Source organism: Corvus hawaiiensis, chromosome 8 (assembly GCF_020740725.1).
Source record: "Corvus hawaiiensis isolate bCorHaw1 chromosome 8, bCorHaw1.pri.cur, whole genome shotgun sequence".
Taxonomy (NCBI): Eukaryota; Metazoa; Chordata; class Aves; order Passeriformes; family Corvidae; genus Corvus; species Corvus hawaiiensis.
Genome location: NC_063220.1, coordinates 18293465 through 18306932, shown reverse-complemented (window position 1 = coordinate 18306932; position 13468 = coordinate 18293465). Strand labels below are relative to the sequence as shown.

Genomic DNA, 13468 nt, shown 5'->3' with positions numbered 1-13468 from the left:
TTTACTGCTGTTGTCCTGGTGACCTTGGCAAGTGGCAGCACATGTTAGCCAGCAAAAGTTCAGGCTCTCAGTCACATGCTGGAAGAGAGGATGAGGTATGGCCACAAAAGTCATCTGGGACATGTGGCTCCCCTGCTTCATGCTGAACTGGGATAGAGCCTAGAAATGTGCTAATAATGTCATGGAAAGAAAGGCAGCAAGGAATATGCATTTCCTTTGAAAACCAACATTGAAACTGGTGGGTCTGATTTTTCACAGTAAGGCAGCTAAAAAATGAGCCCTGAAAGACTTTTTAGGAAAGATGTGAAGGACTTTTTCTCTGTTGCCCTACAGGTTTTACTGTCATTTACTGTGATTATGTAGCAGAAATGTACACTGCTGTCATTTGAGAATGCTGCATTAAACAATTGTCAGCAGTATACTTCAATCCATGCCTTCTAACTGTGCTATTAAGTTGCCTAAAGCATGTTCTCTTTTTCAGAAACTGTTTAAATAAGGTTAACTGGGCACTCCTTATGACTCTGAACCTATTAAAAATAACAAAAAAAGAATGTTGTGTAATGATGAAAGAGAAAGGAATTCCTACAGGGCTTAAAAGCAAGAATGCTCCATAAATGCTGTTTCTCTTCTTAACCAATATTAGAAATGTATTAGTACTTTTTCAGATACACAGAAAGATGAGACAGAGAAGGTCACTGAAATATATCCTGATAAATTTTATTTCAAAAAGTGTTTTAAATATTGAGAAATTCTGAGCATAAATTTTACTTAAAACTGCATGGACTGAAGTGAATCATGATTTTTATTCTTGCTAAGCACAGAGCACTTAGAGTCTGAAGAGTAGGCCAAGGGCCCTGAATCACTGTGTAATTTGGGCAAGTCATATGATCTCTTGGACCCTCAGCTTTCTTCAGCTATGAGTTGAGGACAAGGACGCTTCTCTGTAATATCCTTTGGCATTTCCCCCTCATTCCCTCTTTAGTTCTCCAAAGAATGACTGGGTTGCTTGTTCTTACTAAGCAAATGAGGTAGGACTGTGGTTCCCTAGTAAATCGGACACCATCTGCTGTGGTTTATTGGTTGGTTTTTTCCCATCAGGCGTTGTATGGACACACTCAGGCAGTGACCTGCCTTGCTGCATCTGTAACCTACAGCATCTTTGTGAGTGGATCTGATGATAGAACCTGCATCATCTGGGACCTGAACCAGCTGACGTTCATAAACCAGCTTCCTGCCCACGAGGAAAGCCTTGCTTCTGTTGCCATCAACAATTCAACAGTAAGATCTTCATTTATCATCTTTCTTCTGATGCATCCATGAACATTTCATGATAATTTAATGGGTGCTTTTCCCAACATAAAAACATCCTGAGAGTCTGATACATTGATTTTTTTTTTTTTTTTTTCTATAGAGATTGCTAATAGTGTTCTTAATGATGAGAGGCGAGCACTAAAAGCAACATCTTAGACTGAGTAGCTAAGTAGAAGCATCTTTGGATGGATAGATAGCAGGATTAAACAACTTTTAGTTTATGGAGCATGAAGTATTACCCTAGTACCTCCTGGATTTGGCTCACTCATAACCTTGTTGCCTCTGTTATTTCATTAATTTGTCCTGGCATTCATGCAGCAGAGCCACATCTGAAATGTTAGGCTGCACTCTGCCACCTCAGCTGACAACTGCCTTACACCTTTGCAGGTGATAATGTTGGCTTTTTCCTTTCCCTTCTACTCCCAGGTGTGGGGAGAGCTCCTGAAAGCAGTGGGTATAAATCTGTTGAGGTCTGTGCCTGGCCAGAATTGCATGCATGTTGATAGAAAAATATTCTGTATTGGATTTTACTGTAAACACTCTGGATGAGATTTTTTCCCCATCCTTTTACATCCCAAAAATGTTTCTTTCCTATTTGTATTTTCTCTCTCTGCTAATATACTAGAACAGGGTTTCACCGGCTCAGACAATTCAAGGTTGAATCCAGTCCTGGATATTGTACAAAGGCCAAATTGAGTTCACAGCAGTAAGAAACCAGGCAGATATTCTCTACTTAGTCTGTGCCAAAACAATCATATCAGAGCTTTATTAACCATGCAGTCTGATGGCTAGCAATTTTGAGGGTGGGAATTAAGTGGTCTGTTCAGTGCCAGCTCAGCTCCCAGTCCTGGCAGTCCTGGTTACTGTAAAATGGCCAGTGGCCTCAGCAGGCCAGCTCAGAATATCTTGGTGGTCCCTTACAAAGTGAGCTGAAGCAGTGCCACTCAGAAATGAGGAGGTGGGCTGGCACAATGCTGCTCGAGATCCCAGGGGACAGAGTTCTCTCCGTTCCGTGTACCAGCCAGTACAGGAGCCTTTTCAGTTGGTATCTGCTCTCCTGGAACTGCCCAAAAATGAGATGGTCTCTGCCAGGAGCAGTCTGATGACTGATCCAAATGACTGATCTCCACTTTATTGGGGTGCAAATGGTTAAGCTGTTTGGATAACAGTCTATAGAAAAGTTCATTTAAAAGAGCAAAAACCTTAGAAAAATATGACTGAAGCTTCAAGGAAAAAAAGTAAGGGGTCCATACCTTGTGGATGAAAAAACTCTTTTTTATGTTAGCAAAACAGAACACCTAATTATGAAATGTAATTTTTGTTTAATTCTCTATATGTGAAAATAGAAAAAAGTTTTCCATTGTGCTGCATTATTTTGATTGACACAAAATTACATGATTGGTAGCAAGTGTTTTTTTTTTCCTGAAAGATTCAGAATTATTCAAAGCAAAGTTTTGAAGAAAAAAAATTCTGCGAAATAAGAACCCTATACAGCTCTTCATTATGTGATGGTTGGAGTTGCTTGAGCATGTAGAATTTCCATCTATAGATCCAAACCTCATGGCGTTTGTGTCATGTAGACACAAAATAAGAACTGTCCCAAAAAGTTTATAAACTAAGGAAGATTGTAAAAGCTTACTGTAACTAATTGTTTCAGTTAGTTTTAAATCCCTGGTCCAGACCTGAAAAGTGCTGTAGATCATTGCCAAATGCCTGGACATCATGTACTCTCATGCAGATAAGGTAGCTGAAATTTAATCTCTCGAATTATTGGCTACTCTGTTTTGAACATGCTATCATTTTTTATCTCCAGAATTCTGCCCAGCAGTGTAAAGAGCCCTGGCCCCAAATGAGACAGGGGTGAAGTAAGGTGTTAGTTGACTTAAACCAGATGCATGCTGCTAATTTAAGGGCACACTGTCCTTTACCAGAATCAGATGACTATGTTGATGAGGTTCTTTTCAGCTGATTCTTAGTATGGATCAAGAGTGGAAAGGTTAGGTAGAATTTCAATTAATAACCTGATCAAAATGCACTTTTGATTAGATCATTTACAATTGCAGCATTGGCTCTTGGTTCTGTGTGTTTCCCTAAGGGCATTTGCTCCTTATGAGCAGTCTCTGGTTAAGGACCTGCATGGAATGGAGGGGAGAGGTTCAGTGCAGAGGATGTTTTCTGCATCAGAAGTGCAGGTCACTGGATGCGGAGCTGGTTATTGGTCAAATGCAAAACACAGTGTAGAAATGCGATGACAGTGAGCTCCCTGTGAGGGGCAGAGGAGGATTGTGAAATCACCAAAGGCTTCGCAGCTAAGCAGGTGAACACCATGTCCTTGTTTCAGGGAATGCTTATTTGTACGACTTACAAGAGCACTAGTCCTGGCCCGGAACTTATGCTAGGCACTGCTTGTGCACAGCCCCTGTCCCTGACAGTAGCTAGGCCACTCTGTCAGTCTGCTTTTTTACTAAAAGCCTGGATTTTATGGAAAATAGGGAATATTTCATTATATGTTTTCATTTAAAAATGTGAAAAAAAGCTTTTTTTCTGCATTACCTTGCTAAATCTGAGATGGTGTTTCAGGTTTATGTGATGTAAAAATGTCAGGATTTTTCATGGGAAAGAAAAAAAGTAATTTTTACTTTGTCTGGTTTATATCATCCGCCCAGAAGAAAAACAATGGTCAGAATTTAAATCAGAGAAAGTCAGCAATTTTTAATCAGCATTTAAAAGTTATGAGGAGGATGAGTGTAGGAGTTTGAGACATTGCCTCTTGCTCTGTTACAGGGTGACATTATCTCTTGTGCTGGATCTTACCTGTACCTGTGGACAGTCAATGGCCAGCTTCTCACAAGCATCAGCACTGCCTGCAGCCCCACCTGCCACATTGTTTGCTGCTGCTTTGCTGAAGTGATGGACTGGGACACACGCAGTATTGTCATCACAGGAAGCACAGATGGAGTGGTGAGGGTAGGTGGATGGGAGAGAGGAAAGGAATCCTGATTCATTGTAGACTGGAGGTAGAATTTTGTATTCTAAAGGGAGGGACAGAGCTAATAAAAGCCCGTGACACTTTCTTAACAGTGCAGCAGAGGGCAGAAAATGAGAATCCGAGTGAAATAGTTGCTTCCTATCAACTTTTATCCTCCTGAGCAGGGAACTTCTTGCCATTCAGGGAGAATTTTGAAAATGTACTGTCCATTCTGGGGTGATTCTAAAAGCAAAAATTCTATCACTCCTCAGAAATATGTTTGAATATGGTTCTGAGAGTTCACAGCTCCGTTAATTAAGTCATACTTTCTCATGAGTAGGAATTCACTGCTTATTCTGACTCCAGTCTGGTAGGAGAACTTCCTGGGTTACTGGGATTTTCAATAGCATGCCAGCCTTGCAACCCCACCACCTCCCTGCATACATTCCTCCAGTGTGACACCCTGCAGCACAGTGACAGAGAGGGAGACAACTGCAAAATCCTGTTCTGGTGTCAGAAGTCCAATTCCCACCCCTTGCTGGGAAGCAGGAGCTGAATCTCTCTCTCATTGTTACAATCCATGCTTTTTCCATTTTTACCCCCTCACTGGCACAGCTGTGGAAGACCGAATACCCCAATACCCCAGAGCAAGGTGCTGGACTGAGAGCCCGGAGCGGCGTGAGGGAAGAGCCGGGTGGCACAGGTATGACCACAGGGTGGGCAGTGAACTGCAGTGTGACCCAGTGCTGCAAGCCCTGTCTGGTTGTGAGAAGGAGAGGGGGTGTGAGCACAGTGGTGTGAAGGGGAGATGGTGTGGGCAGCTGGTGCAGTGTTACTGTGACCAGCAGCAGTGGTGGGCAGTAAATGCCCCACCTTGGAGACAGAGCACACCTCAGCCTGCCATCTCAAGGGCACATCCTGCCTGGATGGAGCTGAAAGCTTCTTCATAGGCTCTCTCATGGGTTCTGTCAACCTCAGAAGACCACCTTTCTGCATAAACCTGTGACACCAATGGCTGGAAATAGTCCCAGCTCCAGCAAGTCCACTGCCTTGGCACCTCTGCTGATGGCCTGTACTAAAATATCCTGGCATCATGTCAGAGTGGGCAGTGCCAGATCCTGCTCAGGGATGGAACAGAGAAGTTTGTTGTCTTTGCCACCTAAAAGAAGTCAGAGGTCCTTCAAACTGGTGGGAGGCCAGCAGCAGGCCCTAGTGCTTGGAGCTGTTTATTCAAGGCTGTGTGCAGCTGAAGCTGATACCATGGAGCTCTCACAGAGCTGAGGTTAATAAGGTCGTGGGACTATGGTGCTTACTGGTACTAAAAACAACTCAAGCTCGCTTCTCTGTTCCAACAAATACAGGAGCTGAAACCTGTCAGAACGCTTTAAAGGCACATCCTAAATAGCACAGCTTTCTTCTTTTCCCAGCGCTTTTTCTAAGATAAAGGAATTGTGGTGTTATTATGTATAATTTACTCCACTTATTTTCTGTGGTCCTCATTACAGACATTCTCTATTACTTCAATTTTAGGCACACAATTTGCATAAATATAGAGCTATAGATGTAACATCTGCAAAAGAAAGAAGATACTATACAGTAATTGGGCATTACCACAGAGATCTTCAAAAGTGCTGTTCATGGAACTTGGCATCAACATTACTTAGATTGCTATGTGAAAATATTTCCAATATGCCTCTGTATGTATAACAGCCAAACCAGATGCTTATCAAACCTTTTGTCATGCCTTAGAGCAGCCAGAGCCAGATTTTTCTAGGCAAGGTGCAAGAACATCCGAGATGCCAGATGTGAGATAGTCTGGCTGTGGTAGCCTCGTATTTGTTTTTGTTCTCATCTCTAATTGAAGATTGCTTTGTCAGTAAGTCAAAGCAAAAGACCTAACATTCTTTCCAAAATCTCTGTGGTATTCTGTAGTCATTTTGTGGATTCTCTTTACCCATTAAAAAGTCTACTTTGACATAAGAATTTCTGAAGTTCTTGTCTAAAACTTCCTGTGGCAGGTCTTTCCAGGCATAACTGCATATGCATGTTTTTGAACAGACTGATACTTTAGCTATTTGTAAAATGTATATCTTAAGGAGTTTTCTAAATGAGGGCTTAAAAGCCATCCATGGGAGCACAGAGGAACACTCTTGTTTGTGGTTTTTTCCCAAGAAGACCATAAAAGATGTGCTGACCCACATCTGGTGATGTGTAGAGACAACACCTGTTTGCACATGCACATAAGGCTGCATGTTTTCAGATGGATACAGGAACAGCATTCTTTATTAAAGAGTTGAGAGGTGTAATCAAAGCAGGGTCATACTCCCTTAACCTATTCAGATGACTTCAGAATTATTTTAGATGACTAAATATTCCCACATCTCATTTTGCGCATTAAAGAAAATAAAATTAATACAAACCACAGTCATTAAAAAGACCACAGTAACTGTGATTGAGTTATGTTGTTAGGTGTGTGTGTGTATGTATGTGTGTGTATGTGAAATGTTCACAGCATTTAATTATTGGTTCTGTTATGAGCAGATTTAGATAAGTTGATAATACCAGAGCTTTATGTAATTTCTTTTTACTAGGCAATTATGGGCTGTATTATATCCTGGCAGCAAAGTATTGTGGGGCATCTTATTAAGCACAGAGCCAGTGAAAACTGATGAACAATTTTGCTGAACTAGGCATGCAATTTAGAAAGCAATAATACACAAATCCAATTTAGCACACAATTGATACAGCCGCACGTCAGCACATGTAACTATCATAGCCACAAATTAAATTGGGATGGGCCTATTTTGCAACAGCACAGGCCAAGATTAAATATATTTGTTCTCAACTTAACAACTTGCTGACCGTAAATAATAACAATCCCATCCCTGCTGCCCCCCAGACGCTTTCTAAATATTTATTTTTAAACCACACAACAGGTAACAAGGGTGGAAAACATCTTGTTCTCTGTCGGGAACTGAATCCCAGCATTGCCCTGACTGGCAAAGCGAGCCGGACGAGCCCGGCGGTGACGGCGCTGGCCGTGTCCAGGTAGGGCCATTGCCGGCGCTGCCCGGCTGGGGCCCCTGCGGCGGCGCCTGGGGCCAGGCTGCCGCTGGTCTTCGCTTTCGGGGTTGTGGGAGCTCAGTCAGACCTCTCGTAGCCAAAGCAGCTGCTCAAGAAGCTGGCCTGGCTAGGTACATTAATGAAGGATGTTGAGGTAGTCATTGGACAGGCAGGAGACAAGCCAGGAGCAAGGTTTTGGCCAGAATAGTTGTGGAACTCAGTAGCTGCTACACCATCTCTGCAACATGGAAATAACTCCTGTCCTAGGAGTTGCTGGAGATACTGTCTCCTTAAAATGTGAACAGGAAGTTTTTGGCCAAAGGACAACTTCTTTGTTCAACTCCTCTCAGTCTGCAGAGCCAGCAGTATTTTAGTTTACTCAAGCCCCTCCCGCAGTCATCTGGCTGTAATATTTGTTGTTATCTCCTTCTCCAGGATGTTACAACGTACTGTAAAACCAGTTACTGTCTCTTTCTCCGAAAGTGTTGAAATTTTGACAGTTGATAAAATGTTCCTGCATTCTGCATGCTCAGCTTTAGAGCAGTCAGTGTGATGTTGATGTGCATTGAAAGGGGGAACGTTTGGGGTGAGGGTTAGTTTCATTAGTGCTGGTGGCACTGCATGCAGCAGAGATTTCATTGGCTGAAGCCATGACATCGTGCTAACGAGTCTGAATTCTGAATCTGGACAGCAGATTATTTAACAGCCGTAGAAACTCAGAGAAGGGTAAGAGCTTCTGATCTGGTTAAATTGTCCACAACTAGCCCACTCAACTCCAGGGAAGTTTGGACCCAATTCTAAGCTCAGTCTTTGAAGTACCAAACTTTGAATATTCTCTAACATGGGTCTTCAATTTTAACTTTAAAGATAATGTACAGCCGTGAATGTTGCATCTTCCTAATTGCTGCACACACAGAAAAAGCCTTGATCCTGTGTCTTCCTCTTAAACATGGTTTTCTTTGTCGTCTTCTTTCTTTCTCAAGAAATTCCTCCAAGCTCCTAGTTGGTGATGACTGGGGAAGAATCTGCTGCTGGTCTGTGGATGGGTAGGAAGAAATAGCCAAGAGTTCTTGTTTTTTCACCCTTTTGGGTGGAGAGAAAAATTACCCTCCAAAGCATGAGAGAATCAGAGAAACTGGAAGCCTCTGGTTGGAGACTGAATCTCAAAGGAGTTGTTGGACTGAGCCTGGCAGTCAAGTATAATTTAAATTAGACACTGGACCCCAAAGTTGCGAGAGAAACTGACAGATATGCACATAGGCAATGAGATTTTGTAGTATTTGTCCTGGGAAAACTTTTGTATTTAAAATGTTATTTTAGATATTGAATTTGACATAATACATTGTATTTCACAAATATTATCTAGCAAATAAAACTGCCTTGATTATGCCAAAGAGCAGTGACGCTTAATAATGACAACATATTGTATTTTTAATATCATGAGATAAAAAAATACTCAGGGTTCAAACAGGTGTTAAGTGAGTATGTTGCAGTATTTTTGTTCTTCACTGACATGCAAGAATATTAATATCTCTGTTCTTACACTTCCATCCTCCCTGAATCTGCATAAAAATGTATGCATGCCTTTTGAGAAGCTATTTTGTTTACAAAGTGAAGGTTGGAATTCCCATGCTGATGCTGGTGCCTTTATGCAGCCCCACTGTGAATGTGTGTTGTGGTGCAATGTTGCCTAATCTCTGACCTTTTTTTTTTTATAGTACAGCAGGCAAAATGTATGGAATAGGTGAGGAGGAAGATCTGACACAGTGGTCAACATATTCATTCATTTTCCTTCTTTGCTGTCTTCTTTCTAACCTTGTCCCTATACTTTCTGGAAGATCAGTATATTAGACATATTTCAGGATTTACCTCCACAACCCTGTATGGTAAAGTGAGTATTTGTAGTAAATGAAGGCTGAGACTATAGTGTAATAAATTTAAGTGCCATTTGTGTCCCTAGTGGGGATGGAGAAACAGTGAAAAATCAACCTCTTTAACATTTTAGCATAATTGGAAGGAGCTAAATTGATAACTGCCTTTCTCTTCTGCTCCTCCTTGACCTGGTGAAGAGATTGAATATCTTATCTCACATACAGAAGGTCTGCACAGCCACACAGGCAGAGCAGCTTCCTGAACACACAGACTGGGTCAGAGCAGTGCCAGGAAGAACACGAAGGACATTATGGCCATGAAGGCTCTTTTATTCATACCACCAAACACACCCTTGGGCAGACAGATCTGTGTTTTCCAGTGCACTGGGACTGGTCAGCACTGCAGGAGTGAAGCTCCATGTGTGCTGCACTGGACAGCCAGAGGTTGAGGAACATGCGGAACCACTATATGCCAAAATCTTGGTGCTAGAAGACTTGCTCTTCAGCATCATTAGGAAGAATCTGGAGTAGAAGACAGGTTTTTACCAGTCTTCTTTTAATTACATGATCAACTTTCTTCTTCCTACAGGACACTGCTTAGCTATTGACTCTTCTTTTGAATTGTGTTGCTGAATGTTGTCCTATAGCAAACAGCCTCATTCCCTACAGAGTGCTGAGACATGTCCACACCCCAACCCCGCCATGGTTCAGCCTCACCACCATAGTGAGTGAGGTAATTGCCTGTGGAAAATGCAGTAATTAGATGTAAGCTCATGATGCAGACATACAAGGAAATCTGCATTATGTCTACACAGATGTCCTGCCTGGTCTTCCTTTCTGACCTCCAAGTGCACGACTTGATGAGTCAAATACTAATCTTTCTGGGCTCAGGCAAACATACACTGAAAACAGGCCAAAACACACCAATATTTGCAAATCAAAGTAGCCCTATGGAGCAAAGGTGGACTGTGCCTATTTTTCCTGAGGACTGGGGAAAGGTCAATTGTCAACAAAAGTGTACCTCTTTCTTCTTCCTTCTGCGCATTCCTTAGAAATAAGCTGGATTTGGATACGTGGACAGAAAGACTTAGATTCCTGTCAAATTCCTGCAAATACAGCTTTACTGAACTATGGTAAAGGTGATTAAGAGTGGTGAAAAAAGGTCACTACCTGTGCTTTCATTTACCTTCTAAGCATCTTGAATAGCTTGCAAATTGTTTCCTCTTTTAGCCTTTTCCTGCAGCCTGTCTTTGCCAAGAGTAGATGTTCCCTGTTCTAGAGCTGGCAGTGGCACTCTGCAACCTGGGCAGCTGCACTAATGGCTCCAGTACTCTAGACATCAACCTGGCTTTGTTTGGTATAAGAAGAGGCCAGCTGTAGGCTGGCCATGCATGCATTTGACAGGCTCATCTCCTTGTGCCTAACATCAGCTCTCTTAAGTCTTCAACAGTTGCTTCAGCAACATCTGGTTTGAATCACAGAGATCAGGTCCAGAGTGTGCATGTGTGAATGGAAGTCAGCACGTTAAATGTGTTCCCAAGTCAAGCTTCTCCTCATTTTCAGGGAGCTGCAATTTGGGAGAATATAAAAGGCAGATGAATAGAAGTGGGTTGCAATTTCATCTGGTAAAAGTTCTGATTAGGAATGATTTGCTGTCTAACAATGCTTGGTTGAGAAAATTTTGGGTTCTTCTCTAGCTCTAGAGATTTTTCCCAAATGACATAAATCATGGGAAGAAATAAATACTGTGAGTACTAAAAGCACGACTCAGACTGCAGAGTTAAGGCACAAATGTCAGCATGCTGCAGTCTTCAAATTTTCTAGGCCTGATAGAGCCAGTGTGTGTGACAGTGGTAGAGTGCTACCTGGTCATTTTCCTACAGGCAAGTCTCTGGGACAGGAAGCTTTAGCTCAAAATTTGTAGTAAGTGGTTGAAGGATCGCCTGAAACCAACCCTCTTGCAACTACCTGTTTTAACATTTGTTTTGGTCTCCTGGATATTTGGTAAATTATGAATGCTCATGAAAATGTCCAGGAAATTCCATCAGCTCTGGATGTGGAGGTGACTTTCACTGATACATAGACAAGCCTTGGTGGTAGGTCAGGGGCAGTAGTGCTGTGAGCTGTGAGTATCCTGATGTGACACATGCTTGGGATGTAGGGGTAGCAAATCTAGAATATGCTTGAAAAATGAAATATAGCAATTCCACAGCAAATACTTGTAGCACAACTCCATTGTTACTGTAAGTGGAACAGCGTGAAAAATCAACACAGTGTTGTAATTATCTCAGAACCAACTTTTGCTCAGGGTGAGAATTATCCTTAAAAGAAATCCAATCCCATTAGGATAAGAAATGTAGAAATAAGTTTTAACTCTGCCCTATAGGGAAATGAAGAAATGTGGAACAGCACAACCTTTATGCGACTTTAAAAACCAGTTTAATCTAATTGAGTACCATAAACCCTAAAATGCCTTAATTACACTTATTTGGTTATTGCACAGACTATCTTGCTTCCTTGTTCAGCAACAGAAGTCTCCTAAGTATTACACTGAGCATTAAGTAGTGCCTGATCTCTAGCATTCTGCAGGCTAGTTAACACTCATGAAGTAATATCTGCCTGTGCACTGCAGGGCCTTTGCATCCTCATAAAAAAGAATTTACTCAAAACTTTTTTGAGATACCTATGCAAGGAAATCTGTAATTCTCACAGGAAAATTTTCCCTGTGTCTGTCACTATGTGCTACTCTTCTCAACTCAGGGATCAGTTGTTGTGTTATTGGTATCACTGTTCAGACATGTGCATTGCAATTATTGTCATTAAAGTCAACCAGGCTGAAGGGGATGGGGGTGTGAGAGGGTACAAGGTGGTGTAATTCCTGTGGAGGAATGTCAACCTTCTCTATACTTTTTGCCTTGCAGACAGTTTGTAATCAGAGCTCTTCCCAAGAATCAGGAGGCTCATGCAAATTTGGCACATGAAATTTTTAAAAGGGCTCATCTAAAAGGGCTCACCCTTATTCCCTGCACTAGGGTTAAATGTCTTGTGGAAATGTAGTACTCAGAACCAGGCAGCCTTCAGCAGGACATTGGAATATTAGTGACCATGAGTAATACTTGCTGTAGTGAGTGCTGAGCAAATGTAGCCCTTTTGATGGGGACAGTGGTGCCTCTGTTCAGCAACCACTTGATGTGTTTCATATTCAGGTGGTGCAGCTCTATGCATGTGGAGGCTGTTGGTGTAGTGCAGTCATTGGGCAACAGCAGCATGGGAAGTTTCCCTGTTTCAGGTCAGAAATTGTTCAGTTTGGACACAAGGCTCTCAGGACTTTGTTTCTCCCTTGCACATATGCTCCCTGGCCAAAAGGGACAGCAAAAACTCCTGTTCCCATATCTCCAGTTTTGGTGGGATGCTCTGCTCTTCTGAGGGGAGCACATGAAGTGAGCCACAGGAGTGGATGGTGAGAGTGCTCTTTGGTGCCTCTGTCCATTCCCTACCAACTCCTGGCTGTGGAGAAGTGGAGAAGTGGTGGTAAGCTAAATCTCCTTGGCCAATGCCCATGTCTTTATACTCCTTATTTTACTGAAACTGCTGGTCTGACCAAAATCAAATGCAATCAAGATGCAGTCCTTTAAGTTCCCACCTTTGACTGACACAGTATCACACAGACACACTGCAGAGTATCAGATCTAGTAAGCAAGCAAAAAGGCATATCTTTGTGTGACAGTGCGACCGTGGACATTGTAAACAAGGAATTTCATTAGTGTTATTGAAATAACCAGAACTCCTGCCAGACTATGAGATTATTTGCTTGGGAAGGTGAAATCCTGATTTGCTCCAAAGCCTTTGCCTGCCTGGCAGGCTGGCTTCAGCCAGCTTTGGTGGTTTTTGTTGTGTAAGGATTCATTTGCCACCTTGTTGTATAGCAGCCTGTGGTGGTCATGGGGGAAGCTCTGGGCTCTTCAGAGCCTGATTATGAGCTGAATATATACTCCGTATCTGGGCTGTATATTTACAGGCCCTTCCCTGTGCCAGTGCTGGGACTGTGATAAGTGGGAGGAGGCCCACTGGAAATCTACTGAAGCAGGTCTAATTGAACCAAATAGACCATCTCAGTAGAGTAGAAAATAGTCCTTATATATCTACCCAAAGAAGATAATGACCTTTTAAATAACAGAAGCAATTTTATTTCAATACCCCAATTATTCTGAACTCTCAAATGTCAAAGTGCCAAGCACTTTCAAAATAACTTAAT

The 13468-nt window shown here is 42.2% G+C and overlaps 1 protein-coding gene across 2 annotated transcripts in view; it reads left to right on the top strand.

The window, feature by feature from the left end:
• Window positions 1–8936, top strand: part of WDFY4 (WDFY family member 4) — a 124845-nt gene extending 115909 nt beyond the window's left edge. For both annotated transcript variants that reach the window (XM_048311655.1, XM_048311654.1), the window contains exons 58-62: window positions 1099–1278; window positions 4096–4278; window positions 4895–4982; window positions 7216–7327; window positions 8326–8936. In XM_048311655.1, coding sequence (XP_048167612.1) covers window positions 1099–1278; window positions 4096–4278; window positions 4895–4982; window positions 7216–7327; window positions 8326–8392 — 630 coding nt within the window. In that variant the 3' untranslated portion in view covers window positions 8393–8936. The remainder of the gene's footprint in view (window positions 1–1098; window positions 1279–4095; window positions 4279–4894; window positions 4983–7215; window positions 7328–8325) is intronic.
• Window positions 8937–13468: the final 4532 nt, after the last annotated feature.